The sequence below is a fragment of the Bos taurus genome, chromosome 26 (genome assembly GCF_002263795.3).
Source record: "Bos taurus isolate L1 Dominette 01449 registration number 42190680 breed Hereford chromosome 26, ARS-UCD2.0, whole genome shotgun sequence".
Taxonomy (NCBI): Eukaryota; Metazoa; Chordata; class Mammalia; order Artiodactyla; family Bovidae; genus Bos; species Bos taurus.
The window spans coordinates 16823511-16849850 of record NC_037353.1 but is presented as its reverse complement, the minus strand read 5'-3'; the positions used below and the strand labels follow the sequence as shown (position 1 = coordinate 16849850).

Genomic DNA, 26340 nt, shown 5'->3' with positions numbered 1-26340 from the left:
GAAGAGGGGAACCAGGTGAAAAGGAAAGCTGGAGAGGGGAAAGTGGCTCTAAAGTGATAGAGAAAAATAAAATGTAATTTAAAAAAAGGCAGAAGTTATCAAGAGTAACTCAGATGCAAGGAAAAGACAGCTCCCAGCCCTCAGCATTCCAGCTCCTCCATACCACTCTGCTCTGAAGGTTCTGGTGACGGGTTATCCTTGTTCCCGGACCTACCTGGTTGTGAGTGATGGAGGAGGTGGGAACATGCAGAGGCAACCTAGGACTGCCTACTCCTTGTAGATAATACACGCAAATGAAATGCAACCAGGGCACAGTAACCATAGACAGAGGCAGCTGAACTCTGCCTAACCCACCTTGCATCCCTTCTAGAGCAGAGGTTCTCAAACTTGAGAGTGTCAGAATCCCCTCAAGGCTTGTTAAAATACAGGTTGCTGGTCCCCATCCACCAAGTTTCTGATTCTGGGTTGTGATCTGAGAATTTGTGTTTTTGAGCAGTTCAGGGACTGCATGTTGAGAATCTCGGCCCTAGATGCTGACTGACAGACATCGGAAGACAAAGACCAATGAGTCCTGGTGTTCCAGACCATGTAGATGTACCTCTGTCCCATTACCAATGTGTCCCAGTGTACTAGTCTGTGTAGATGTACCTCTGTCCCATTCAGTAGAGTTTGGGTGACCACTAATCCTGTGCAGGACCCTATGAAGGGACAGAAACAAGACTCAGACTGTGCTCTTGGGAAGCGGGCAGTCTACTGGAAGAGGCACCCCTCTGTTGTAGTAGGTAACACGATGCCTTGGGAACCAGAGGAGGAAAAGATAGATTCAGCCTCAAGGGGATGGAGGAAGATAAAGAGGGAAATGATGCTTTATATAGGCAATGATGGGAGAAGGCAATGGCACCTCACTCCAGTACTCTTGCCTGGAAAATCCCATGGATGGAGGAGCCTGGCAGGCTGCAGTCCATGGGGTCGCTACGAGTCGGACACAGCTGCGTGACTTCACTGTCACTTTTCACTTTCATGCATTGGAGAAGGAAATGGCAACCCACTCCAGTGTTCTTGCCTGGAGAATCCCAGGGACGGGGGAGCCTGGTGGGCTGCTGTCTATGGGGTCGTACAGAGTCGGACATGACTGAAGCGACTTAGCAGCAGCAGCATAGGCAATGATGACTTATATTTGATGCAATCTGTTTCTCAGTCTTAAATAACGTATGGGTTCCCTTTAAAGACAAATTTTCACCAGCCCAATTGGGTTGACCTAAGCCAATTTACAGATTAAATAGTAACCTGTACACCTATACAATTTTTATTTGATAATTATTAATTTAATTGAGAGCTGGTTAATGTTCATGTCTCAGTCTTTTGAGTGACAGAAGGCACCACTGACTGTTCATCACATGGCTTGGGTTTTACTAATTGATAGTTGATATAATTTCCCTGAATTCAATTGTCACTCAGAGTATGAATATCATGCTATTTTGGTATAAATTTGTTTTTAATTTCACACAGCTCTGCAGTTGGCTGTCATGAGGTAACCAGCCCCCTCCCCTTTTTTAAATTGGAACCACTGTGACATTTGTGTCCTTAAAATGTTGGTCATTTGGCCTTCTCTGTGAACTTGTCATCTGTAAATAACTCCATGATTGTTCTTTTCTTATTTGCTTACAGTGGTTAAATTATGCTTTATGGTCATAACAGACACAGATGCAGACATTGAAATTCTGACATTGGTTATAAGGTTGGCATTTAGCTGACTTCTAGTATGTATGGGAGATAGACAGAAACAGCACTTGAAAATGCAAAAATAAAAAATTCCTGCAGAGAATTCATAGCCTTAAAGAAGGTCCCTACAAGACCCCAGCTCGGGGAGCCTGATAATGTGGGGGTATTTCACTGAGGGATCAGGATCTCAAACTAAGCTTGATGAAGCTTCTGAAAGTGATTTTTTTCTCACCTATATTCCCCTCTGCTTTGTCCATGTCCAAGTAGGAAGTATGTAACTTCATATTATTTCCCTAGACTAAAAAGTCATAGCAGTTGAGTAGGTTGGAGCTGCTCATAGCTGGGGCAGAATTATACTGGCGGCTATGCACAGCTTGCTCACTTGATTTCTCCCCTCTGTCTTTGTTTAAAAAAAAAAGTAACTATTTTAGTGGCGGGGAAGAAAGATGTGCAAATAAACATGGTAAGTAAAGAAGAACCTTTTCCTCTCTTTGCTGGAATTGGTGATGAAGAAATTCCAGACACAGAAGGGTGTCTAGACAAGATGCAGCAAATAGATTTGCCTGACTCGGACAGGAAGAGTGTCCTAGGAGATAAGGCAGTTAGATATGAGTGGGGAGAAATTACCCAAAGACCTTAACCCACCTCAGGCATTGAGAGTTGACCTGAAGGACAGTTGAGAGACTCGGCCAACTTCAGAGTGAGGCAGTGATATGATGGAGGCATTTGAGGAATGTTATTTGTGCCTCTGAGTGACAGCAGATTAGAGTGAAGAGAACTGAAGTCAAAGGAAGCTTTGTGCTTGTGGGGACCAGAGGTCGGACCTGAGAGGGGTTGTGGAGGGGACTGAGGGAGAGTTGGCGTGACTTAATGACAGACTCGATGAGAAAGTGGAGACGGGGCTGCGGATGACTTCCAGGCTTGGGAGACTAGGACGAGAGGGCTCCCCAACAAGAATGGGAGCCTTTGAGGAAGAGCATGAGCTGAGGGCTCGGTATATCTGGCTTTTTGGATGATTTCACAGACGTTGAGAAATATATGGAGTTGGAGGTGATGTGAGAAGTCAGTCAGGGTTCATCTACTTGCAGGGCATAATTTAAGTCACACAAACAGAATGTGTTCCCCAAAGAGGAAGACAGTAGATAAGGAATGTCTCAGGACTTCCAGCTGCTTGTTTGTTTGTTTTTTAAATAACGGTGTCAGCTTTGAGAACCGGCACTTCAGCTTTAGGACTTTTCTAACCATCTCTTCCTCAAATCTGGCCCTCCGTAGGGAGATCCTCGAGCATGGCATAGCTGACTGAATATTCATCTAGTGCTCTGCTAAGGTCAGACAAGTGGAATTCTACCCATATTTCAACACCAGAGTAAACTGGTTAGGGTGGATTTTTCTGCTTTGCTTTCTGGAAACTTGTAAACGTGTTCTTTTCATTGTACATGAATTGCGATTTTAACTTGCAATTGTTTCTTGTGTTTAGATGAGACCTGCCAGAGCCAAGTTTGACTTTAAAGCTCAGACACTAAAGTAAGTGCCATTATCCAGCTTGTTTCTTCTGGGGACAGGGTGCCTTCCTCCTGACCCTGTGCTTTCATCGTACCATGTTGCCTCCCCAAAACTTAATAATAACGCTTTCTAAAGAGAAAATGAGAGATCCATAGACTTGAATATGTTAAACACCTCCAGTCACTGGGTTCTGTTTTCCACCATAAATGTTACTCAAAAAAGTGTTCTGGGGAAGCACTTGATTCAACCAAGTTAAACAGGTTTCTGTCCCACAGGACTTCCTCCAGGGTGCCAGGGTGCTGAAGTGCTGATGAGTCTCCAGAAAAGATCTAAAAAGTGTATCACATTATCATTTCACAAATCTTGTTACTATCAGACCTTGCCACTGGTTCCTTGGGGATTGAGTGTGGTCCATGGAGCAGGAAGAAGGCATCCCCAGCCCCCCACGATACATGACCTCTCAGCCTCTCATGAGTGTCCCCCTCCTTGCTTACCTGATGTGGCAGTGTTGGCGGCGGGGTGGGAATCACAGCTCCCACCCACCTCCATACCTGCGATCACTTAGGGTAGCAGAGTTTAGAAGCTGTAGATCTCCCACAGGGGTTGGTATTCTGAGGATTCTGCTCATCTGTGTGTCCGTAGTTGAGGGTAAATGGAGGGGGGAAATTCAGAACTCCCCTGAGAAGGGCTATGGCAAAAAATTGACCAAAGACATTCTTTTTTCTAGAGACAAACGCCCTGGATTCCCTTCACAGGCCTCTTTAGGTTTAGAATCCTGCCTGCTGGTGCGAGACCCACACAGGCAGCCTTATTCTTTGATCCAGCACAGGGCTGACTCTGTGTGAGGTTTTCTGGACGTGCCCCCGTTGTCTGGCCAGTACCCCTTTATGTACTGTGGGACCACCTGGCACACCACCAAGCAGGCACACCCCCTCCACACTGCAGTCAGAGACCTGTCTTTCCATGCTGTTTGTTTGACGCACATGGAAAAGATCAGGTCATTTTTTCTAATGCAAGAAAATTTCAAGTTGCAGTTTTTGTTTTGCTTAAAATGTATCTATTATCTTTCTGTCTCACTTTTAAAAATGGAGTCCTGGTTAGAGATTAACATACTATTGGGGCAAACAAAGGGATGTATATGGAAAAGTTGAAAATGGGCATGAAGAGGGAAAATCCACTTTTCTTTCCAAGATCCCTTTTCTGTGTTGAAAAGGAAGTGAACTAACATTTACTGACTGTTAACTATATCACAGGCACCAGGCTAGGTCTTCTATTTGTAGTTTATTGCTGATTTATCCAAAAACTCTGATTATTAGCTCCTGTTTTCTGAAAAAGAAAGTATTGGGTTGGCCAGAAACCCAATACAGTCGTTTGGGCTTTTCTATAAAATGTTTCTTGGCTTCCCTGGTGGCTCAACTGGTAAGGAATCTACCTGCAATGCAGGAGAGCTGGGTTCAATCCCTGGGTTGGTAAGATCCCCAGAGAAGGGAAAGGCTACCCATTCCAGTATTCTGGCCTAAAGAAATCCATGGAGTGTATAGTCCATGGGATCACAAAGAGTTGGACACAACTGAGCGACTTTCACACAGACATGTAAGATGTTTCTGGCCAGCTCAACATCTCAGAGGAATTAAGTATCTTGCCCAAGGTACCAGAGCTAGTAAATGATATAACTGGGTTTTGAACCCAGATCTGCCTAATTTCAGAGCCTTTCTACTGCATGATGCTAGAAGAGTGTATGTATGTATGGATAATGAGATTGGTGGATGGATGGATGGATGGATGGATGGGTAATGAAATGAGTGGGTGAGCGGATGGCTGAATGGATAGAAGGACAAAAGGATATCAGGATGTCACAAATACTGATGTAACTTGCCCCCTTTAACCCAACTCAAAGTCTCCTTTTGCTAAAACACGAGCATCTCAGTCTTACACTCATTGGAACATCTCCTAAAATGCCATGACCCTCTATCCACAGGGAGCTTCCTCTGCAGAAGGGAGACATCGTTTACATTTATAAGCAAATCGATCAGAACTGGTACGAAGGAGAGCATCACGGCCGGGTGGGGATCTTCCCCCGCACCTACATCGAGGTACCCTGGCTCTGTCTCTTACTCAGGAAAGACCCACACATGCCCAGAGCACCATTTATCTAACTTGTGTTTTGTTTCCTCCTTTCCTCTCATTTCCTTGCTTTCTGCTCTTTTCGGTTCTCCTTTGCCTCTTTTTTTGCCCCCCCCTTTCTCAGCTTCTTCCTCCTGCTGAGAAGGCTCAGCCCAAAAAACTGACACCAGTACAGGTTCTGGAATACGGCGAAGCCATCGCCAAGTTTAATTTTAATGGTGATACCCAAGTAGAGATGTCCTTCAGAAAGGTAAGCTGCCCTCTCATACTGCACCAGGGGACCCCCCACTTGGGGGGGCGCTGTCATCGTGGGGATGGGGTATTGCAGTGCCAGCCAGTCTGGCAGGGCTGTTGCACACCCAAGAGCTGTGCCCCATGAAGAATTGCACTGAAGACAATTGGGGGATTTCTACAGTGAAGTATTAAAGAACAGACCATACATTGAATTTACTGATGAAAGGTAGTATTTCTGAAATCATAGACCCACCTCTTTTATAAACTGTATTCAGTGTTTATTGAGCACCTAGTAATGTGAGAAGTGCTGTGTTGGCAACTAGGTTATACAGCATTAATGGGGAGAAGGGAATGTCCTAGGATACCAGAAGTCTGAAAAACTTTGAAGCCAACAGTCATAGGTTATCAGGCATGCAGCCTTTGGGGAGTTAAATAATTTTTCAGAGCTGTGATTTCCTCCTATGTAAAGTGAAGATAAATGGCCCTCTCCCTGAGCCGCCACGGGCAGATTAAATGAAACAGCCTCAGGGAAGCCCCCAGTGTGACACGTGACACCTAGTTGGCCCTCGGTGAGCAGGAGATGACAATGTTATCATTGCCTTCAAGGTGCTTGTACTTATTTTGAACACAACTAAGCCAGGCAGAGACACTGTTCTTCCTAGGAATTCAGAAACTCTGTATATGTCAAAATTCTCTGGCTGGCTGAAGGTACTAAAGTTAAGAATTTTACTGAGGATTGAGGGAAGCGAGGCTATGCCTTGAAAAAAGATGAACCATGTTATAGAAAAGAGAAACAGTGGAAGCAACCTAGTTGCCCTACATCAGGAGACCAATAATTAAACCATTATATTATGTACAGTAGATCGCCTGCAGTGGGCCATTAAGCTGTGCACCGCTAGGAAAAACAGAATTATATATTTCTTGATAAAGAAGGATGTGTACTGTATGTTATTCAGTACCAAAAAAGCAAATTACAAACGGGAATACAGTGTATATTGTTTTTATAAGAAAAAATATATTCAAGTCTAATTCACATGGAATTATCTGTACCAAAATATTACCAGTGGTGACCCTCAAGTGATAATATTATGGGTAGTGATTATTTTCTGCCTTACGTTTATGTTTTAATTTTCCTGTAATGATACAGGAAAAATACAATTATATTAAAAAAGAAAAAGAATCCCCAAAACCTTTACCTTAAAGAAGAAGATTGGATATCTGTCTGTTTTGCATTAAGTGAGTCAAAACCACTAGATTTGGGGGATTCCCTGGTGGTCCAGTGGTTAGGACGATGCTCTCACTGCCAAGGGTCTACGTTCAGTCTCCATTCAGGAACTATGATTCTACAAGCTTTGTGATGCAGCCAAAAAAAAAAGAGAGAGAGACATTACATTTTCCTGTTAGCTTGGGGGAATGAGTCTGACCTTCTTTAGCGAAATACGTAAAGACCAAGCTTAACAGACTCGTAGCAGTTCTAACTGCTGTTAGCATCTCCACCTCAGTGGTGATTAATTTCATCCAGGATGAGCACGGAAGGTTTTTCTGACCAAAGAACGTGAGAAGTAATGCAGGAGAGCACGGGGTACAGGCAGGGACCTCAGACGTGCTGAGGTCTGCTAGGGCAAGGACCACTGCCTCACTGTGTCTTGCAGGGCGAGAGGATCACGCTGCTTCGACAGGTGGACGAGAACTGGTACGAAGGGAGGATCCCAGGCACGTCCCGGCAAGGCATCTTCCCCATCACCTATGTGGATGTGATCAAACGGCCACTGGTGAAAAACCCCACAGATTACATCGACCTGCCTTTCTCCTCCTCCCCAAGTCGCAGCACCACTGCAAGCCCTCAGGTACCTAAGCTTCTGGTCACTGGTTTTCACACTCAGCACGACAAATCTAAGTGCTAATGGCACACAGCCCCTCTGGGGTGGGTCTGCAGCAGTGCAGAGAGTATGCATTCCAGGGTTTGTTTTCATGTGTACAAATGGCGTTTTTCAAGAATTTGCTGGGAGAAATATTATCTGAGGGAAAAGGAAGCACTTAAGGTGATTGCTCTGGGGACAAGATGATTGGGGAGAGAAATACCTGTCATTATCAGATGGTCCAAAACTCTGTTCTGGCAGCATCCCATGTTGACCAAAGCTGGTTGTCTGGGTACCACCACAATCCCATACATATCATGGCCAGTATGGTTCTCTTAGTCATCTTACTGGTCAAGATTGGCCTGCAGAACACAAAGACTGAAAGAATTTCACATCCTTATCCTCAGACACATAGACCAGATTCAGAGTATTCTTTGCAGTCAAGAACCGGGTTGCAAAAGGAATTTACAGCATCTCTGTCTATACTGGGCTGAAAGAAAGTAGATTTAAAAGCATAATATGGTCTTTGCTTCCTAAACATTAATTATGAACAAACTTATTCTAAACTATAAATTATTCCAAACCCATCCCCACTGTCCCAAAGCCAAGGTAAAAAACCAAACCTTGGGTTCAGGAGAGGCACAGTGGGGTGACTTCTGTGAAAGACTGACCCTAAGTGGTAAGTTACAGAGAGGATGGTCAGGGGAACAAGAGCAGGACCCGGGGGCCCAGGGTCCTGCCTGGGCCTCTCTCCTCTCATCCTCCTCTCTCACTTGACATTGCTGACCCCAGGAGATGGTTCTTGGCTGAAAGCATGAGACAGGCTGACCCAAGGATTCTTTGCACAGTGAGATCTAGATCCCGTGATCTCGCAGGGAGAGAGTGTGAGCCGGGCGTAGGGCACTCTGCTTGGTCACAGCATGAGGAACACAGTTAGATTTTATGCTTGACTGTAGCCAAGTGCAACTGTGAAACAAGATGGCTACACTGCTCCTACACCTCTCTGGAAGGCTCTTCACTGAGCCCCCTAGAGAGAATAAATGCCCAAGAAGGGCCAGAGTGGTGGAAGACCTTTGTAAACTCTCTGTACTCAAGTATAGTTGACGTACACTGTTATATTCGTCTCGGTGTACAACACAGTGGTTCAGCCAGGCCACCTTTCTCTCCTCGTGGCTCTGGGTCAGGCTTCATTGCAGAGGCAGTTGGATGGGGTGGGGGTAGGGAGCTCCCAGTGTGTCCCTTTAAATCTGATTCTGCAGACCAGCCGGCAGCATCTGTTTCTGTCCTGATGGGACCCTTTCTCCCGTCTCCATGCCACCTGCTTCTCCATTCTCCCCCGCCTGCACACACCCATGTATCCACACACACGCATCCGCATCCACATCCAGGTTCTCTCCCAGCCCGACCAAGTGATTTCCTTTCTGGACACCAGCGTGCCCTGCTCATCCTCTCCATTTCGTTCCTCTCCAGACATCCCGTGTGATTATTTTCCTCCTTTATTCTCTGTGCTGACACTTGTGCCTTTTACTTCTTTTGTTTTCTTCTCTCTCCTTCTCTTTTGAAGTTTCCCAGTCACAGCAAGCTCCTCATGCCGGCCCCCTCATCTCTGCCCCACCCCCGCCGAGCCCTGTCCCCGGAGATGCACGCTGTCACCTCTGAGTGGATCTCATTGACTGTAGGGGTCCCGAGCAGGCGTCCTCTGGCTCTGACGCCACCCTTGCCTCCTCTGCCCGAGGCTTCTATCTACAGCAGTGACCCCTTGGCCTTGTTCACAAGGCCCAGCTCCTCGCTGCCCCTCAACCTTCCCCATTCGGGCTGGTCGGACCGGTCCACTCCACATTCTGCGGTCTCCCTGCTGGCCCTGCCGCCTCCGCACAAAGCCCACTCCCCAGCGCCTGGGGCCCAGGCCTCCTTCCACGTCAATGGAGACAGTGGTACCTATGTGCCACCTCCGGGGGTCCTCCAGGATAGCTTCTCCCAGCCGTGGCTTGGGCGATCTGACAGGGTCATCTCGGAGCTTAGTGACGCCTTTAGCAGCCAGGGTAAGCGGCAGCCATGGCGAGATGGAAATGGAGCGCGTGAGAGGAAAGCAGAGAGGGAGGCGGGTGAGAGATGCCCAGGTGGACCCGCCATCTCTAAGAAGAGCTGCTTGAGGCCGTCAGACGTGGTCAGGTGCCTGAGCACCGAACAGAGACTCACAGAGCTCCACACCCCAGAGGAGAGCCGGCCCCGCCACCAGCCCCTGGGGGGCCCTTTCTCGGGAAGGGAGGCTGAGCGCTCAGAGCTGCAGAGAGGTGGTGAGCCGGCCGCTCGGATGGGTGCGAGCCAGGTAGGCCTGCAGCATGACCGTGTGTGCCCGGGCATCTCGGGCAGCGGGGCAGCCTCACCCACAGCCAAGTGGATGCCCACAAGACCCGTTTGCTTGTTTGGAAACAAAAATATGACCCAGGAGGGAATGGAGGGGTCATCCATTAGGTTGTCAGGGCTGGAACAGCTGGAGGCCAGGGACAGTCTGTATTCTGGCCTCTCGAAGTGATTCCAAAGTAAGCCACACTGTTGGGTACCTCCTGGCCTGGTGCAAAAACCCGCAAGAAGGCAGGCCTTCCTCCTGGCGCAGTCGCGCCTGGGAGAGGACCCTCGGCTTGCTCTAACACAGCTGAGAACACCAGGCTTCAGTTTGGCTCCGTGTGGTTTGGTTTTGTGTGCGCTGCGCTGTGTTTCCATAACCCCTGGCGCTCTGCCTGCCAGCACTTAGCCCCGCTGGGTCTCGTCCTGTCCTGTGTCTGTGTGGGAGCTGAGCTGCTCACTGATGGGCACATACGTTTTGGTTTTGGGGGGATCAACCCAGTGCTGGGATCCTTGAAGGACAGGCCAGGTTTTTAGGCAACTGTCCCATTTTCTGTCTGGGACAACTACAAAGATTTTGGGGTCTGGACTGAGGTGGCCCTAGGATGTTTTGAGAGCTTAAAAATTGGGGGCAGGTGGCGAGGAGGTGAACGTGGCAATTAGATCATGGTTCTAATACTGGCTATGCTGTTTAATACCCCAGAATTCAGAGCCTTTGGGCAGCTTCTCCAAAGTAGCTGAGTCTGAATGCCTGCTCTCCTCTACCCTCTAGTGATTTGGAATTGAGTTACTTTCCCCTTCTTAGCCTCAGTTTCCTCATCTGTAAAATGGAGATAACAACTACCTCACAGTCAGGTTGAGAGGATTTCACAAATTGATGCATGTTAAGTGCTAAGCATAGGGGCTGGGAATGGAACACATCAGCACTTTATAAATGGAAGCTCTCCACCTTGGAGCATCTGGAGCTGAGAACATTCTAGAATGTCTTTTGAACCAGATGGAATTCTTGAAGATGTCTCCAAGCCATTTGTTATCTACTGTGCACAATGCCCATGGTAGATGATGATGTTTAATCTCAGTTTCCCTTTAAAGTGTCATTTACTCAACAGATACTCATTTGAGGGTATACCTACCTCTGGGCAGGATACAGGGTTTCCCATTCTGCCTTTGAGGAGCCCTGTGCTTCAGGAAGACTGGCACACACAGCTGCAGAAGTTTGCCTGGAGGCTGCAGGAGCCTGCGGCCTGAAGCACAGATTTGGCCCCACCTGCGGCCCCAGCCTGATGATGGGGAGTGGGGCGTCATTGCTGTGGGGAAGGACAGCGTGTGATAATGGTCAGTAGTCAGGCTCTACCTCCCCACCGGCTTTCTCCTATCCAAAGTAGGAGTGGAATTTGTCTCTCAATCACAGGACAGTGTAAGGATTAAAGGAGGTAGGTGTGGTGCCTGGCAGGCCGGAAGGCTCCCTGAAGCGGGATGTTGCTCCAGCTCTGAGGCCAGTGCTGAGGAAATACCTGGGGAAGGCTTTGCCTGAGCAGGTGTTCCTGGAAGGCATGTTCTGTGAGGAGAGAAGGGTGTGTCCTGTCAAGGAAAGAAATAATTTGCTAGGGGAGAGGCAGTGAAGTGACTGATGGAAAAGAAGTCAATGTCTCAACACAGGAACAGTTCTGGAAAGGTTCTAAGTCAGCCCTTGGGGCCTGGAGACCTCCTCATGGTTGGCGGTGAGTCATTGCGGCCCAATGCCAGGATCCAGTATGGACAGGAAGCGCACACGGTGCTTGGAAGAGGCTGGGGGTGGACACTTCCCATTCCTAACTAGGAGAGGGTGGTGTGCTGGCAATACAGAAAGCCAAACTTGTTGAAAACTGTTTCCTGATGGGCCTCCAGACCCCAGGTGCACCCCTTCCCATCCCCTCCCTCGTGCTCTCCCAACAAAAAGCTGGGCCCTGGCCTTGCTCCATGTTGAGAGCTGGGGGGTTATGTGAAAACAGCTGCTGCCCACCCACTCCCTCACCAGCTCCTTCACCTTCCCGTCCTAGAACTAGGACCTGGAAGTCAGCTTGGGAAATGAGGTCCTTCCAAGGAAGCTTTCTGCCTCTCTTGAGGCCCTCTTGTGCTGACAGAGCACAAGATGGGAAGGGCTTGAATGACAGGTATTCTCTGGTGACCCAGTGACCTCACTCTGTGTCACTTGAACAAATGCATTCCAGACCTGCTTGTATTATCAGAAAAACTGTCAACTGCTCTTGTCCTTGCTGGGGGTGAGGAGCTGAACCAATAATTCAACTTTGTTACCAATGTTGGGAACCTAGGTAGATATTCTGATCTATAAGTGAAGGGAATCTAACCGGAGAGCAAGAAAAGACACTCGAAAGTGTTTTGACCATTTCCTCTTCTATTTGAGTGTCTAGGATGTTCCAGGCACTGTGCGAAGTGCTGCAGGAGGCAGAGAGGGGTGAGCGTTGTCAGGGGCCCCCCTGCTCTCAGGAAAGTCTCTCCTCCTTCCTGGGCTTAGAAGGCCTCATGGAACTGGCTGTTTTGACAGCTAAGCCAGCCTCACCCTCCCAAGTCTCCCTTGCTTGTGCGTCTGGAAAATTTCCACCCGTCCTTTACTTCTCCATTCCTTCCTGGAAGCCTTTCCTGCCAACTTTCCCCTCCCCCTGTAGGACTAGATTAAGTGCCGGACTTTGTGCTTTCACAGCCCCCAGCACCTGATCTTAGGGGCACTTATCAACTCTATTGTATTTGTCCCTTTATCTGTCACCCTCAGAGCGCAAGGGACCAGGACACCTGATTGAGGAAGGTGCTCAACAAGTATTTGTTGAGTGAAAGCAGAGATACAATATGAGTGACCCCAGCTAAAGGAGTGTAGGTCTTTACTGGGGGATAAGACATGTTCACAAAAGTAAGTATAAGGTAGACCAGGAAGAAGGGTCACAAACAGTTTCCTTGGGGAGTTCAAGATGAGAATAAGCAAGGGAGGTTGGTGTGGGGTGAGGTGGACAGATTTCAAAAGAAAAGTGACTTTTTATTTGGAGCTTAAGGAACTGGGAGTTTTATGATAGGTGAACAGCAGGAGGGCAGCGTTCGAAGCAAGCAAATAGCCTAGCTAAGCCCCAGGGGTAAGAATGTGAAAGGGTAGGTGAGTTCTGGTTTCGGTGGGGCTTCTGTGTCTGCCGGTGGGTAGAAGGGGCTGTGAGCAAAGCTTGGAGGGCTGGTTGGTGCACATATGGATACTGGTCAGCACCTCCTCACAGAGTGGCTGGTCATCCTCCACAGGTCCTGTGACCCTTGCTAACTGGTCATCTGCATTCCCTACTTGGTGCTAGTCCCTGTTCTGCTGCTTTCTTTCTCCTGAGTCACCTGTCCAGCCCATCCCACGACCCCCAACTCTGCAGATGTGTGAGCACTTCCTTGTGAAAGGGTTTGACTTTTCACTCCTTGTAGACTCCCAAGCTGGTGTGACATTGGGTCGGTTGCGCATGTTTTTAGCTAGGAGTTCTCTGAACAGCAGAAGGGAGTGAATGAGGGGCAAGGGGCGTTTAGGGGAAGCCAGGATTGGTGGGAAGAGTGCTGCATTCAAATTTAGGGTTCCTGGGCTCTATCTCCTGCCTTGCCATGAGCCTGCTGTGTGTCTCTGGGTGAGTCACTTCCCTTCTCTGGCTTCACCATCCATAGACAAAAGATCCAGACAAAGCTGACTTCTTGTTAGTTTTGATAGTCTCTGATTAACTAAAAATCCTGTGTGCATTTCAGTTACAAGGAAAGAGAAGAAAAAATACAAAATTTTAAGGAAGGGGGTTTATAATAGACCTGTGCACCTTCATAGTGGAAAAATAAGTGTTTCCCTTTGTTTTTTGAGGGACAACTAATTGGACAAACATATACAAAATGCCCAAGAGTTTGGAATTATCAACCAAGTTCTTGGGTTTTGTTGAGCATAATTTTGGCTAGGAAGATTTAGGACAATTGGTCAAGAAAGTGAAGGGGAAGATGGTCTTGGGATTCTCCAGCATTCATCAATATTTTCTGAGCCTTCCCCAAGAGAGAAGTACTGTTCGCTGACTAGCCTCCAGACTTGGTTGTTAGGAGCTTCTATAACTGGTGTAAGAGATCCTCATAGAATTTTTGACTTTAAAAGAATCTTTAAAGTCACTCCAGTGACTTGTAACATTTTCTGGATCACAAAACTTTTGAGAATCTGAGGTTATCTGAGTCTAGGCCAGCGGTTTGGGAAAGAGGGTGGCACACACACAATTTTGCATAATTATAACAGTATAATCTGGGGGAATAATTTTTAAATAAAAGTATTCAGGAAAGCTCTGTGTCCTCAAAGCTTCTGAGAAGCACAAGAACAACACTACAGCCTTAGAGAAAGGAGAGCGGGAAGGGAAACAGGACAGAAAATTTGAGCTTTGGTGAACTCAGAGGGAACAGCCCTTACACATGGAAACTAGGTGAGTTCCCAGAACTAAAATAAGAAGAAAGGTGTAGGCCTGCCTTGAGCATAGAAATCAGAAATAAAAGGGAAAGCATGTGATACAACTTACAAGAATGAAAAGGAAATTTAAATGTTAAAACACCTACCTAATAAGGGGAAACATTTTCCTTTGACTCACTGAGAAGGGAAATCTCTAAATATACATAGAGTGTTCAACAGTGTACAGGGTGGGGAGAGACGCTGGTTGAAGTTCTTAGAAAAATCACCAGCAGGTATGTATACGCTCAACAGTCGAGGCCCAGGGAACTAAGACTTGAGGTTTCAATCAGTTCAGTTCAGTCGCTCAGTCGTGTCCGACTCTGCGACCCCATGAATCGCAGCACGCCAGGCCTCCCTGTCCATCACCAACTCCCGGAGTTCACTCAGACTCACGTCCATTGAGTCAGTGATGCCATCCAGCCATCTCATCCTCTGTCGTCCCCTTCTCCTCCTGCCGCCAATTCCTCCCAGCATCAGTCTTTTCCAATGAGTCATCTCTTCGCATGAGGTGGCCAAAGTACTGGAGTTTCAGCTTTAGCATCATTCCTTCCAAAGAAATCCCAGGGCTGATATCCTTTAGGATGGACTGGTTGGATCTCCTTGCAGTCCAAGGGACTCTCAAGAGTCTTCTCCAACACCACAGTTCAGAAGCATCAATTCTTCGGTGCTCAGCTTTCTTCATAGTCCAACTCTCACATCCATACATGACCACTGGAAAAACCATAGCCTTGACTAGACGGACCTTTGTTGGCAAAGTAATGTCTCTGCTTTTGAATATGCTATCTAGGTTGATCATAATTTTTCTTCCAAGACGTAAGCGTCTTTTAATTTCATGGCTGCAGTCACCATCTACAGTGATTTTGGAGCCCAGAAAAATAAAGTCTGACACTGTTTCCACTGTTTCCCCATCTATTTCCCATGAAGTGATGGGACCAGATGCCATGATCTTCATTTTCTGAATGCTGAGTTTTAAGCCAACATTTTCACTTTCTTCTTTCACCTTCATCAAGAGGCTTTTTAGTTCCTCTTCACTTTCTGCCATAAGGGTGGTGTCATCTGCCTATCTGAGGTTATTGATATTTCTCCCGGCAATCTTGATTCCAGCTTGTGCTTCTTCCAGCCCAGCATTTCTCATGATGTACTCTGCATATAAGTTAAATAAGCAAGGTGACAATATACAGCCTTGACGAACTCCTTTTCCTATTTGGAACCAGTCTGTTGTTCCGTGTCTAGTTCTAACTGTTGCTTCCTGACCTGCATACAGGTTTCTCAAGAGGCAGGTCAGGTGGTCTGGTATTCCCATCTCTTTCAGAATTTTCCACAGTTTCTTGTGATCCACACAGTCAAAGGCTTCAATATCCACCCCTAAAAGAGGTGTTAGGAGAGAAATGGAGGATTTCAGTAGAAACCCAGCTCATGCCAGCTGCAGAGCATAGGGTGAGCTAAGGTGGCCTCTTGATCAGCACATCCATCCAGCTATTTGGATATCTCCCTCTGGCAGAGCACAGCCCGGCAGATCAAACGTGACAGGAGGCATGGGACCTGGAGTCAGAGAGACTAGCGTCCAAATTCTGGCTCTTCACTTCCCAATTCAGACACACTGGGTCTTAGTTTATAAGATGAGGTAAATATTGACCACTTCATTGAGTTATTATGAGGAGTTCATTTATTGAGTTAAATGAGGTTTTCTGGAGCTGAATGCACCTAGCACACAGCATGTAATTGGGACTCATTAAATATACTCTGTGATATCAAGGTACCAGGGAAAAGAAAAGTAGTTTATCTTCCTTACTCCATTTCACCTAAGAGAGGAAGATGGGGTTGGAGGAGAGAAGAAAGTAGAAGATAGAAGAATCCTTTTACTGGATTGTTGCTGTTGTCGTTGTTCGGTTTCCCAGTTGTGTCTGGCTCTGAGACCTCGTGGACTGCGGTGTGCCAGGCTTCCCTGTCCTGTATTGTCTCCTGGAGTTTGCTCTAACTTACATCCATTGAGTCAGTGATGCCATCCAGCCAACTCATCCTCTGTTGCCCCGTTCTCCTCTTGCCTTCAGTCTTTTCCAGCATCAGGGTCTTTTCCAATGAGTCGGCTCTTCACATAAGGTGACCAAAGTATTGGAGCTTCAGCTTCAGTATCAGTTCTTCCAATGAATATTCAGGGTTGATTTCCTTAAGTATTTGCTGGATTACTCACACAAATCCAGAGTTTAGAAAATTTAGAATTTTCACCCTGTAAATTAGTGCTTCTTCTTATTCTCTCACCTTGAGTACAAAGGCATTCCCTTGGAAAGTTTTGGTGTCTCCATACTTGGATACACATTTGGCATCTGTTGTGTCATTGTTTTAGGAAAGAAACAGACCCCACCACAGACTATATGAGAAGGTTAAGCATGTAAGTTTAGTGCTGTCATCAGGTTCAAATTACATCAAAGCCTGTCTGTGGACTGAACTGCAAGGAGATCAAGTCTAGGTGGTAAGCAGTTGAACTGATGGGTTATCGTTTGTTTTGTTTGCAAGCCGGGTTCTTTTTCTTAGTACACCCAAGAGAAGGGCTCAGGGGAGGCAGACTATTCTGCAGACCTGCTGAGGCTTCCTAGAGCCAGGAGCCCGAATCATTCAGGTCTCCTGCCTCCTCTGGCAGTCTGCCTGTGGTCCTCCAGGAGCTGTGGCTCTTTCTCTGCCTTCAGGGCAGTCCCTCACCTCCCACAAAGCCAGAAGGGAAACCCTCCGGACACCCTGGAGGCTGCAGTCAGAGCCGCCCTCCACCTCGTCTCCAGTGAGCAGTGAGGAAGTGCTGCTCCTTCTAAACCAGGTCAGCCCGGCCCAGCCTTTGTTCTCAGTTCATGGGATGCACGCACACTAATGACTACATGAGAACTTCAGAGCCAAAGAGGATATTTATGTAAATCATGCCCAAGCCTCTTATTTTACTGAGAACTTGAAATCCAAAGTTAAGCATTTTGCTCAAGCGACAATGAATTAGTGTAACAGTCTGTCCTGGAACCCTCCCTTCCAGTCCAGCGTCCCCTGGGAGGCCAGCGTTAGTCACCAGAGAGTTAGGGTCTGAGGAAAGGAGACGGTTTGGAGCGGCTCACCGTCTCTGAGACTCATGACACTCCTAGAAGGGCTCCAGGCCATGTGGAGGTGGGGCTTCTCTGTCCTGCCCACAGCTCCAGGACTTCCTGCTGGCCTCCAGCCTATGGACATTTTATTTTGGGCTTCAAGGCTTTGGCAAACACCCAGAGCTGGAAGAGAACGCTTAGTAACTGATAGGAGCACCAAGTGTTTTTTTGTGGATCCAGAGGGATTAACAGCCCCCAGAGACCAGTGTCGGGTTTCTGAGGGACTGCTCGCTGTGAACTGGAGGTGGAAGGGCCGCAGGGACACACACAAGGTTGCTCTCTCGGAAGAATGAGACACAAGCTCCAGGCCAAGAGGGCCAGCTTGTGTGTGTCTGCGCAGATATGGAAGAAAAGCAGTTTCTGGATCAGTAGCTATCACCTGCTAACTGTTGATGGGGCTATGCAGGATGTGCTGGGGTGGAGGGGTTGGTGGTTCTTTTTCTAAACATGTGAAAAACTGGGATGTATTTCCAGGAGTCTGAAATGTCCTTAGCATGAGATAATAGTCCTTTTATCCCTAACCCTGGCTGAGATCGTGATTAGAACTTTGTCTGCTTTGGGGCTTAAAGAAGGGTGTACACTGAGACCCAGGGAGGGTTTAGAGCAGCACTGGCCAGCAGGAATATAAGTCATGTATGTAATTTAAAATTTTCTGGTAGTAAAATGGAGTGAATGAAATTAATTTTAGTAGTATATTTGACTTATTGACCCAACATATCTAAAAGAGTATCATTTTAATATATAATCAGAATAATTGTTGAGATATTTTAAATTCTTTATACTAAGTTTTGAAATAATGTTGTAAAAAATACTTTTGTAAAAAGTGCAAATAATTTTACACCTACAGCACGTTTCTTACTGGCCCCATCTCAGTGTTGAATAGATATGTGAGGCTACTGGTTACCAGGCAGCATAGTATCAAAGGAAGAGATATATAAAGCTGCAGATGGTTAGAAAACAGGACCAGGGAAAGAAAAAGACATACATCTCGAGAGGGAAAAAAAAAGTCTGAAAGTCAACAGCCTTCAACATGAAGGGGAAGTCCCTATGGTGGATATCAGTGGTTTCCATCTCCAACAAGGATCCACATGCCATACCCACTCATCCCCCTCAAAAAACTGGTTTACATTTCAGCTGTATGAGATGTTTGGTTTAAATCTAAAAAATACATTTCAAATAGGGAAAAACTGAATCTTAGCTAAAAGCATAAATATTTACCTCACCTTCTTCCTTCATTTATTCCACAGACATTAAGTAGGGAACGAGTTACCTCTAAGGGAGGAGTTAAGTTTGTACTAGATGTTAAGTGTGTCCAGATGTGAAGGCTGCAGTGATGATTATCCTCTGGTTTGGCTGTGACCTGGTAAACTGGAGGTCATGTCAGTAGACTGTACTACATTTGACCTGAGGTAGGTAGGCCACCAGCTGGAGTTTGGAAATTTTTTTTTATGAGAACTTTTATTTTCATGAGGTGTGATCCAGACCAACCAGTCTTAGCTCAGTGTTAGACAAATGAAATGCTCCAGAGCCTTGCTCCCCAAAGTTGGTCTGTGGACCAGCAGTATGGGCATCCCCACATAGAAATGAACACCCCAGACATGTCAGACCAAAATCTGTATTTTAACAGGATCCCTGGCGACTCTGACACACATCAGCATTTGGGCAGCAGTGCTCTACAGTTTCCCCTGTAGCAGTTGTCAACACAACCTCAGCTTGAACAGCTGCTGGGACCAGCAACCGCTTCCTCTCAAGGCAGCCCTTTCTATTGGACAGCTCTCACTTTTGAAAGTTTTCCCTTCTGTCAAGTCAAAATCTGCCTGTAGAGATCACCCACTCGGGGATGCCACATAGAATCTCACATATTAGGTGCTTAGGAGTGTCATTATTTTGTTACGCAGAAACCTTGATCCAGAGGCCGGATGGGCAGTGAGGCCAGCTCCCAGTCATCTGGCAAAGGCCTGCAGGTTCTGAACTTCTAAGGAGCAAACCCCTTGCAGTTCTCTTTTTAATTGAGTTCTATCTCTTCTCTGCATCCTGCCAGAAACCAGGGAGGCTGGTTTAAGGGACTGAGGTTTGGAGGGGTTTGGAGAACTTGAAGCAGTTTTTCAAAGAACAAGAGTATGGAAGCAATGTCTGGAATGGAAGCTGGCCCACAGGGGATGCAAGTGGATGGGACATTTACAGCAGAGGGGAATGGGAAGGGATGGTGTGGTGGAGCAGTGTCAGCTCTTGCAGGCTGTGTGACATTGGGGAATGCGCTAAACCCTTCTGAGCATCAGCTTCTTAGGATTTAAAAGAAAATGGGATGATAACCCTGTCTTGCCAGTCTCCAGGGTTTCTGTGGGACTCACTGAATATAATGTCAGTGGAGGCAATTAATAATGTGGGAAATGGTTCAAGGATGAAAGAGAAGGTCCAACGAGATAGTAGATGAATCCAGGAGACAGGGCTTCCGCTAACTTGCTGGATGAGCTCAGGGAAAGTCCTCAGTGTCTCTGGGCCTTCCTGGGAAACAAATGGTCACACACTAAAGATCTGAATGCTCTTCTAGAAGGCCCTGGAGTTGCTGTGGCTCATCAGTATTATTGCATATAACCTGGAGGGTTTCTCCAAAGATGGCTCTTCAAATGTTCAATTAGGGAGACTTCTTAAGAGTTGGAATTGAATCCTCTCTGGGGTAAATAATTCCCAACACTCTTCCAGTGAAGGGCTGGCCAGCTCTATATAGGATTGTTACTTAAAAGACAGGTCTGCTTGGCCAGATTGCACCTTATTTTCATGTCATGATGTGGTACCAGAGCTGTTGAGTGAAGAGTGATGGTTTCATTTCTACTGCTGTGTCAGGACACACGGTCCTGTTCGTGTAAGCAAGCCCTACTCTATGAGATATCGGAACTCATCTATCTCATATGTAGCTGGAATGTATCATTTGCAGGTTTTTCCTGGGAGAACAGCCTTTTTTGATACACCAGGTACTACAGGGGGTTTTTCAAAATCGTTACTCTCTTGTTTGGTTTTTACAAGTACAAGAAAATGGCATACCTGATAGTTTTATGAGCCTGCTTTGCCAGAGGAGGCTCCCTGTCAACAAAATAACTGGAACGGGCTTTCAGTACATCAGTCCTTCATAAATGCTTACCGCTAAGAGTGAGGGGACCGGCGTGCGTGCTCACAGAGGGACATGACTGTCCTTAAGGCAGCCCTTCTGTGTCTCTTCCCTGCCAGTCTGGAGTCCCTGTGTTGTTCATTCTCACCTCACTGCAGCCATGCTCCCAACTGCCCATCTCATTGCCCGGATGCTTGCTTCTAACTCTGTACATTGCACTGTCTCCTCTGCTCCCACCGTGTTGTCATGGAAACTCGGTGGCCATAGGCCACGAGTGTCCGGTGTCATCGAGTGTGATGGTGTGGTATGTGTATTTGCTCACACTTTTATTTTTAATCCTTTTCAATGTGACATCTGCTAAAATGTCTCCCTTATAATTTGCTTGGTGATCACAGCCTTCTCATCATTCATTGAGAGCAGGACCTGATCTCACAGAATCTGAAAAGAGCTATGTGGTAAGATGCCTATTGAATACGACTGTAGCTTTTCTAAAGAGAATTCTGACTGATTTTTAGAATCTAGACTGGAGTAGACTGGTTGACTCACAGAGCCATTATTTTTAAGAATTTTATGGCTATTGTAGTAGAGAGAGCGATGCTAGGCTACCCCCTCCCCTCTCAGAAAAAGGCAGAGGAATTTAGAGACTGTTTCTACTCTGCCTACATGTGGGATTAATATTTTAGTGCATGATTGGGGATACATACTTGCATCTCTGTCCTGAAATTACTCCATTTGTAACGGTTACTCACTAATTACAGGCCTTTATGCTGCTGCCTTTTTAATTTAATATTCATACTAAATCCCAAATTCTTCTGTATCTTACCTGTTTTTTCCATGCTTTCGCCTGGACCCCTCCTGCACTCCACTACTGGAATATCTATTTTTTTAAACCGGATCTTCAACTCTGTTGTTTCCTTGGACTTATGTGCTTCGTCTGGAATGTTACATCTCTTCCTCTCTTTCTTTTTTTTTTTTTTGTCCCCATGTTGACTGTTTTATGGGGGTTTCTGGATATCTCGGGGCCACCTCACAGGAAGCAGTCTGCAATGAGATCATAAACATTGCCGAAAAATCTGTTCATTACTGCAGCACTGTTTCTCATCCCCTTGACTTTCATCACAAGGTATCCCCTTCTGACAATAAATCATCTTTAATCATTTCTCAGCAACCTCAAGCCCAGCAGCGAAGAGTCGCCCCAGACAGGAGTCAAACCTCCCAGGATTTGTAAGTACATGTGGCGAACCCCGGTTCTTGCATTGTCCGTAGTCTGTTGGCCTTAGGAAGTGGGTTGTTGATTGGCTGTGGGAGCAGCCATTTAGGGGAAATGAACCCATCACTCCCAGCTTCTCTGAGGGCTTCTAGGTAAGGCTGTTTCCCAACAGCCAATGAGAAAACAGGTGGGGGGTGAATAAAGGCAGTCGGGGCCTCTATGGGGAAGGGAGAGGCGGTAAGGAAGTGTAACTGCCGTACAGGGCAAAGGGGAGCTGGACTAACTGGTTTCATTCCTAGTGTTGTGAGAATAGAGAGGAAGCAGTGTTAATCCTGACTGGAGATGAATGAATAGGGTTGATCCATTCATTAAAAAAGGAGAGTATTGGGTATCTCCTATATTCCACGCACAAACTCCACAAACTCCATCCACAGGGGAATGGGGTTTTGGAATAAACATTGAAAGTTGGATTTGAGAGTTAGAGCAAAGAGGTAACAGTCTTCCTAGCCGAGGAATCCAAATGTACAAAGACCCAGGGTAGGTGTTGTGTCTGGAGAACACCAAGAGACCCCTGTAGCCACAGGATGCAGTTCAGGGAGGAAATGGAGATGAAGTTCAAGGGACAGGTTGGGACCAGATTGTAGAAGCCAGAATGCAATAGAAATACATTTGGGTGTTAGTCTATGTCCACTCAGGAGCCAATGAAGGATTTTAAAATAAGAGACATACTTGGAGTTCCCTGGCTGTCCAGTGGTTAGGACTTGATGCTTTCCTGCCAGGTCGCTGAGTTCAATCCCTGGTCAGGGAACTAAGATCTCACAGGCTGCACAGCATGGCCCCCAAAAATGTGTGGAACACGTATCTGATTGGATTTCATTTTGGGGAGATAACTTGGACAATAGAATGGAGGGTGGATTTCAGAGACAAAGGACAAAGATAGTAATTTGGAGATATGAGTACAGCAAAAAAGTGGTGAGGGGCTGAGCTTGGACAGACTGGGCACCTTGTGCATGGAAGTATAGAAGATTCCCCAAGGAGACAGGGGTAAAGGGAGAAGAGAACTGAGGATGGATCCTTGGGGAACCAGCCTTTAAGGCCACAGAGTAGCAGCCAGCAAAGGGGACTGAGAAAGAGCAGCAAGAGACACAGGTGAGGGTTTAGGAGTGTTCATTGGTACTGAACAGAGCAAGAAGGGTGTGGTCAGGAGTGCTCCTGCCTCAGAGAGGCCGAGGAGGGTAAGAAATGAGAAACGTCCTCTAGGTGGCAAGTTGGAACAGTCTTTGGTGATCTCTGCAGTGACAGTGTTGGGTGTAGGCAGATGCTCTGTTAGAAAAGGGTTGATGAGTCAGTGTGATGCTGAGTGGAAAGAGCTAGGGGATTGGGGGCTAGAGAGTCAGGGAGTAGCACAGGACAGGGGAGGTGTTTTCAGGATGCAGAGGCTCAAGCACTTAAGGAGGAGTTGACAGAATCAAAGATACAAGAGAGAAGATGTAAGTCAAGGAAACAGCCCAGGGGAGGGAGCTTAGCCCGGCCAGGAGCGGGAACCCTTCCTTATACATGGAAACAGGGGCAGGAGGGGAGGAAAGTTAAAGTTCTGCTCAGAGTTGGGCACCAGGATTGGCAGAGGAAGTGAGGGAAGGACTCTATAGAACTGTGTCCCTGTTAGCATGAGGCCCGTCCAAAATCAGAGCCCACTAGGGACCCAAGCAGCAGGGTCACAGGACTGTGTGCAGCCAGTTTCCGCCGTCTGGGTTGAGAGCAGAGAGGCAGGTGACAGGACTAACCTCGCAGAGATGAGGCAGGCAAGGAAGTCACCACAACAGTGAAGGGGCTGAGGCACCGCCAGGAGTCCAGTTTGGGCAAGAGACAGCAGGCAAATACAGAAACACCGAAAAGTATTCAGTTACCAAGTGGGAGTTCATCAGCGCCACTTCTTCCGCATTAGAGACCTTACTTCTGGCAGACAGATCCATCTGCCAAAGTCTCACGATATCTGGATAAATATGGAAAATTAAACTGCCCCTTTGGCTTGCTAGCAGAGGACAACGAACCTCTTGTTTCTGGAAACTGATTCCGCTTATTTCTAATCCCTCTCACCCACACCCTGGGATTCACTGACATCCACTGAGAGAGGTAGAGGATTGGCTCATTTGGAAAGTTTTGCCTGCTACTGTTATGTTTCAAAGTATCAAGTAAACAGAATTGTGAACTGGTAGGTGTTTTTTAGTGAAAGTGTGATAGTCACTCACTTGTGTACGACTCTTTGCAACCCCATGGATCGTAACCCGCCAGGCTCCTCTGTCCATGCAATTCTCCAGGCAAGAATACTGGAGTGGGTTGCCATTCCCTTCTACAGGGTAACTTCCTGACCTACAGGGGATCGAACCCACATCTCTTCCACCTCCTGCATTGCAGGAGGATTCTTTACCATCTGACCCACCAGAGAAGTCCCAGTAGGTGCTTCTTAAGCATTTGTCAAAAGAATAAATGAAAACAAGGCTTTATTTGTTGCCAAAGCAGGTATCGATTTCATAAGTAGTCCAGCTTTGTCTGCTGCTGCTGCTGCTAAGTCGCTTCAGTCGTGTCCGACTCTGCGACCCCATAGACGGCAGCCCACCAGGCTCCCCCGTCCCTGGGATTCTCCAGGCAAGAACACTGGAGTGGGTTGCCATTTCCTTCTCCAGTGCATGAAAGTGTAAAGTGAAAGTGAAGTCGCTTAGTCATGTTTCTTAGCGACCCCATGGACTGCAGTCTACCAGGCTCCTCCGTCTATGGGATTTTCCAGGCAAGAGTACTGGAGTGGGTTGCCATTGCCTTCTCTGCCAGCTTTGTCTAGAGCCTGTCAGAACAGCACAGACTACATACATTGCCTTAGGCCAACTAGCAAGTAAATAAAAATTTTAACCCCAAATATTACTGGGATAGATATGCCTTCAGGAGTTTTAGAAAAATGGCATTCACATTTCAAAGCAATTAGTAAAATATGTGTTGGCATGCAAAGAAATTCAAGGTAGTATTGCTAAACAGTGTGGTAACTGGGTTATACTTTTAAAAATTATATATATACACATGACAATTGCTTCATGCTCTCCAATGTATGTGACTCGTATATAATGTCTGTCTCTGGACCTAAGTAACTTCTGATTATCCTTGACAATCTACACATGTTATCTTGTGTTAAGAACTTGATTAACTTTCAAGGGGGAGCATCTAGATAAAAAAAAGCTTGGCTAAAGCAACCAGATGAAACTAAATAAAAGCACCAATCATGACTTGCTTCTCAGATTCTCCATCCCTCTGAATCTTAATTTACTTATCACATGTTGAACGGATCTCCCCCAATGCTAAGTTATTAAAGAGCCATTAAAATACTTTTTTCCCCACTGATAAGCAGGAAACACGACCCAAATGTTGATTTAACTGAAACAGGTTTTTAAAACTCATTTAATGCCATCAGCATTTGGGTCACTTACTAATCATTTTTTTTTAATTTACAGATTTAGCTACCAAGCATTGTATAGCTATATACCACAGAATGATGATGAATTGGAACTCCGAGATGGAGATATTGTTGATGTCATGGAAAAATGTGATGATGGGTGGTTCGTTGGTAAGTGATATCGTGCTTTTCTTATCTGTTGTGTACTGAAGGAAAAACTTGGAGTGATGAGTCACAAAAAGAGCACCGTTCTCTGCACAGAAGGAGAGCCGTCTCAGTTCCTATACCACCGTCAGAAATGCTGGGCCACCCAGTATAGGTCTGTCCTCAAACCAATGTGGATGATAGTAACTGTGAACCTGAGGACCAAATATGCCAACATCGACTGCACAGAAGGGCAGTTGCCAGTTGCATTTATTGAGTTCTATTTGTATTTTTGGGGGGAGAGGTGGTGGGGGCACTGCCTAGCTTGTGGGATCCCAGACCAGGGCTTGAACCTGGACCCCAGCAATGAAAGAGCCAAATACTAACCACCAGACTGCCCGGGAATTCACTGTTTCTGTTTCTATTCTGCATCTGTCTGTCCTACATTTGGAAATTTTAATTTTTAAAACTCCTGTGAAACAACACAAGAACATGTGCGTGTAGATTTCCGCCATGAAGTGCAAGCATATATGTAGAGAGTCTGAAGGCCTCATTTACCCCAGGCTTCTAATAACTTTAACCAAAGCAATACCTGATGAATTAAAGGAGTCACCTTTATAGGAGCAGAGAAAGATCAGAATTTGAGATTCTGTAACAAAGTAGATGCTTAATAATACTTTCTTACCGAAGTTCTTTCAACAAACAGCGTGTAAGACAGAAATAGTCCTCTTTTCACAGATTCAAAATCTTTACCATCTCAGTTCTCTGCAGCCTCCCTGACCATTGCCCTGGGGCTTCAGCTAACTGTTTGAGATGGCCTTAGAATCCCAGGGACGGGGGAGCCTGGTGGGCTGCCATCTATGGGGTCGCACAGAGTAGGACACGACTGAAGCGACTTAGCAGCAGCAGCAGCAGCAGCTTTGACACATTCTTTTAGATATTTTAGTTTGTGCAACAACTCCAACCCACTGGTAGTGGCTGCTTGAAATGTGTTCAAAGGATTCTGAAGCCCTATCCAAGCTAACTGGGGAAAGGATGCAATGATCAAATTATG

General features: G+C 46.5%; 1 protein-coding gene and 1 long non-coding RNA gene across 38 annotated transcripts in view; one reads left to right on the top strand and one right to left on the bottom strand.

The window, feature by feature from the left end:
- SORBS1 (sorbin and SH3 domain containing 1) overlaps positions 1–26340 on the top strand; it is a 234332-nt gene that overhangs the window by 203899 nt on the left and 4093 nt on the right. For 26 of the 36 annotated variants that reach the window (XM_024985512.2, XM_059881768.1, XM_059881779.1 and 23 more), the window contains 6 exon segments: positions 3200–3246; positions 5204–5318; positions 5474–5599; positions 7236–7430; positions 21659–21717; positions 25201–25313. In XM_024985512.2, coding sequence (XP_024841280.1) covers positions 3200–3246; positions 5204–5318; positions 5474–5599; positions 7236–7430; positions 21659–21717; positions 25201–25313 — 655 coding nt within the window. 36 annotated transcript variants of the gene reach the window in all.
- Positions 7430–26340, bottom strand: part of LOC101903400 (uncharacterized) — a 61580-nt gene continuing 42669 nt past the window's right edge. The window contains exons 2-3 of one of the 2 annotated variants that reach the window (XR_001495172.3): positions 21317–21534; positions 7430–7820 (exon numbers count right to left, since the gene is read on the bottom strand). This is a non-coding gene — a long non-coding RNA (uncharacterized lncRNA). Of the gene's footprint in view, positions 7821–9635; positions 19893–21316; positions 21535–26340 lie in introns of those variants that run through there. The other variant, XR_815651.4, reaches the window with a different exon arrangement.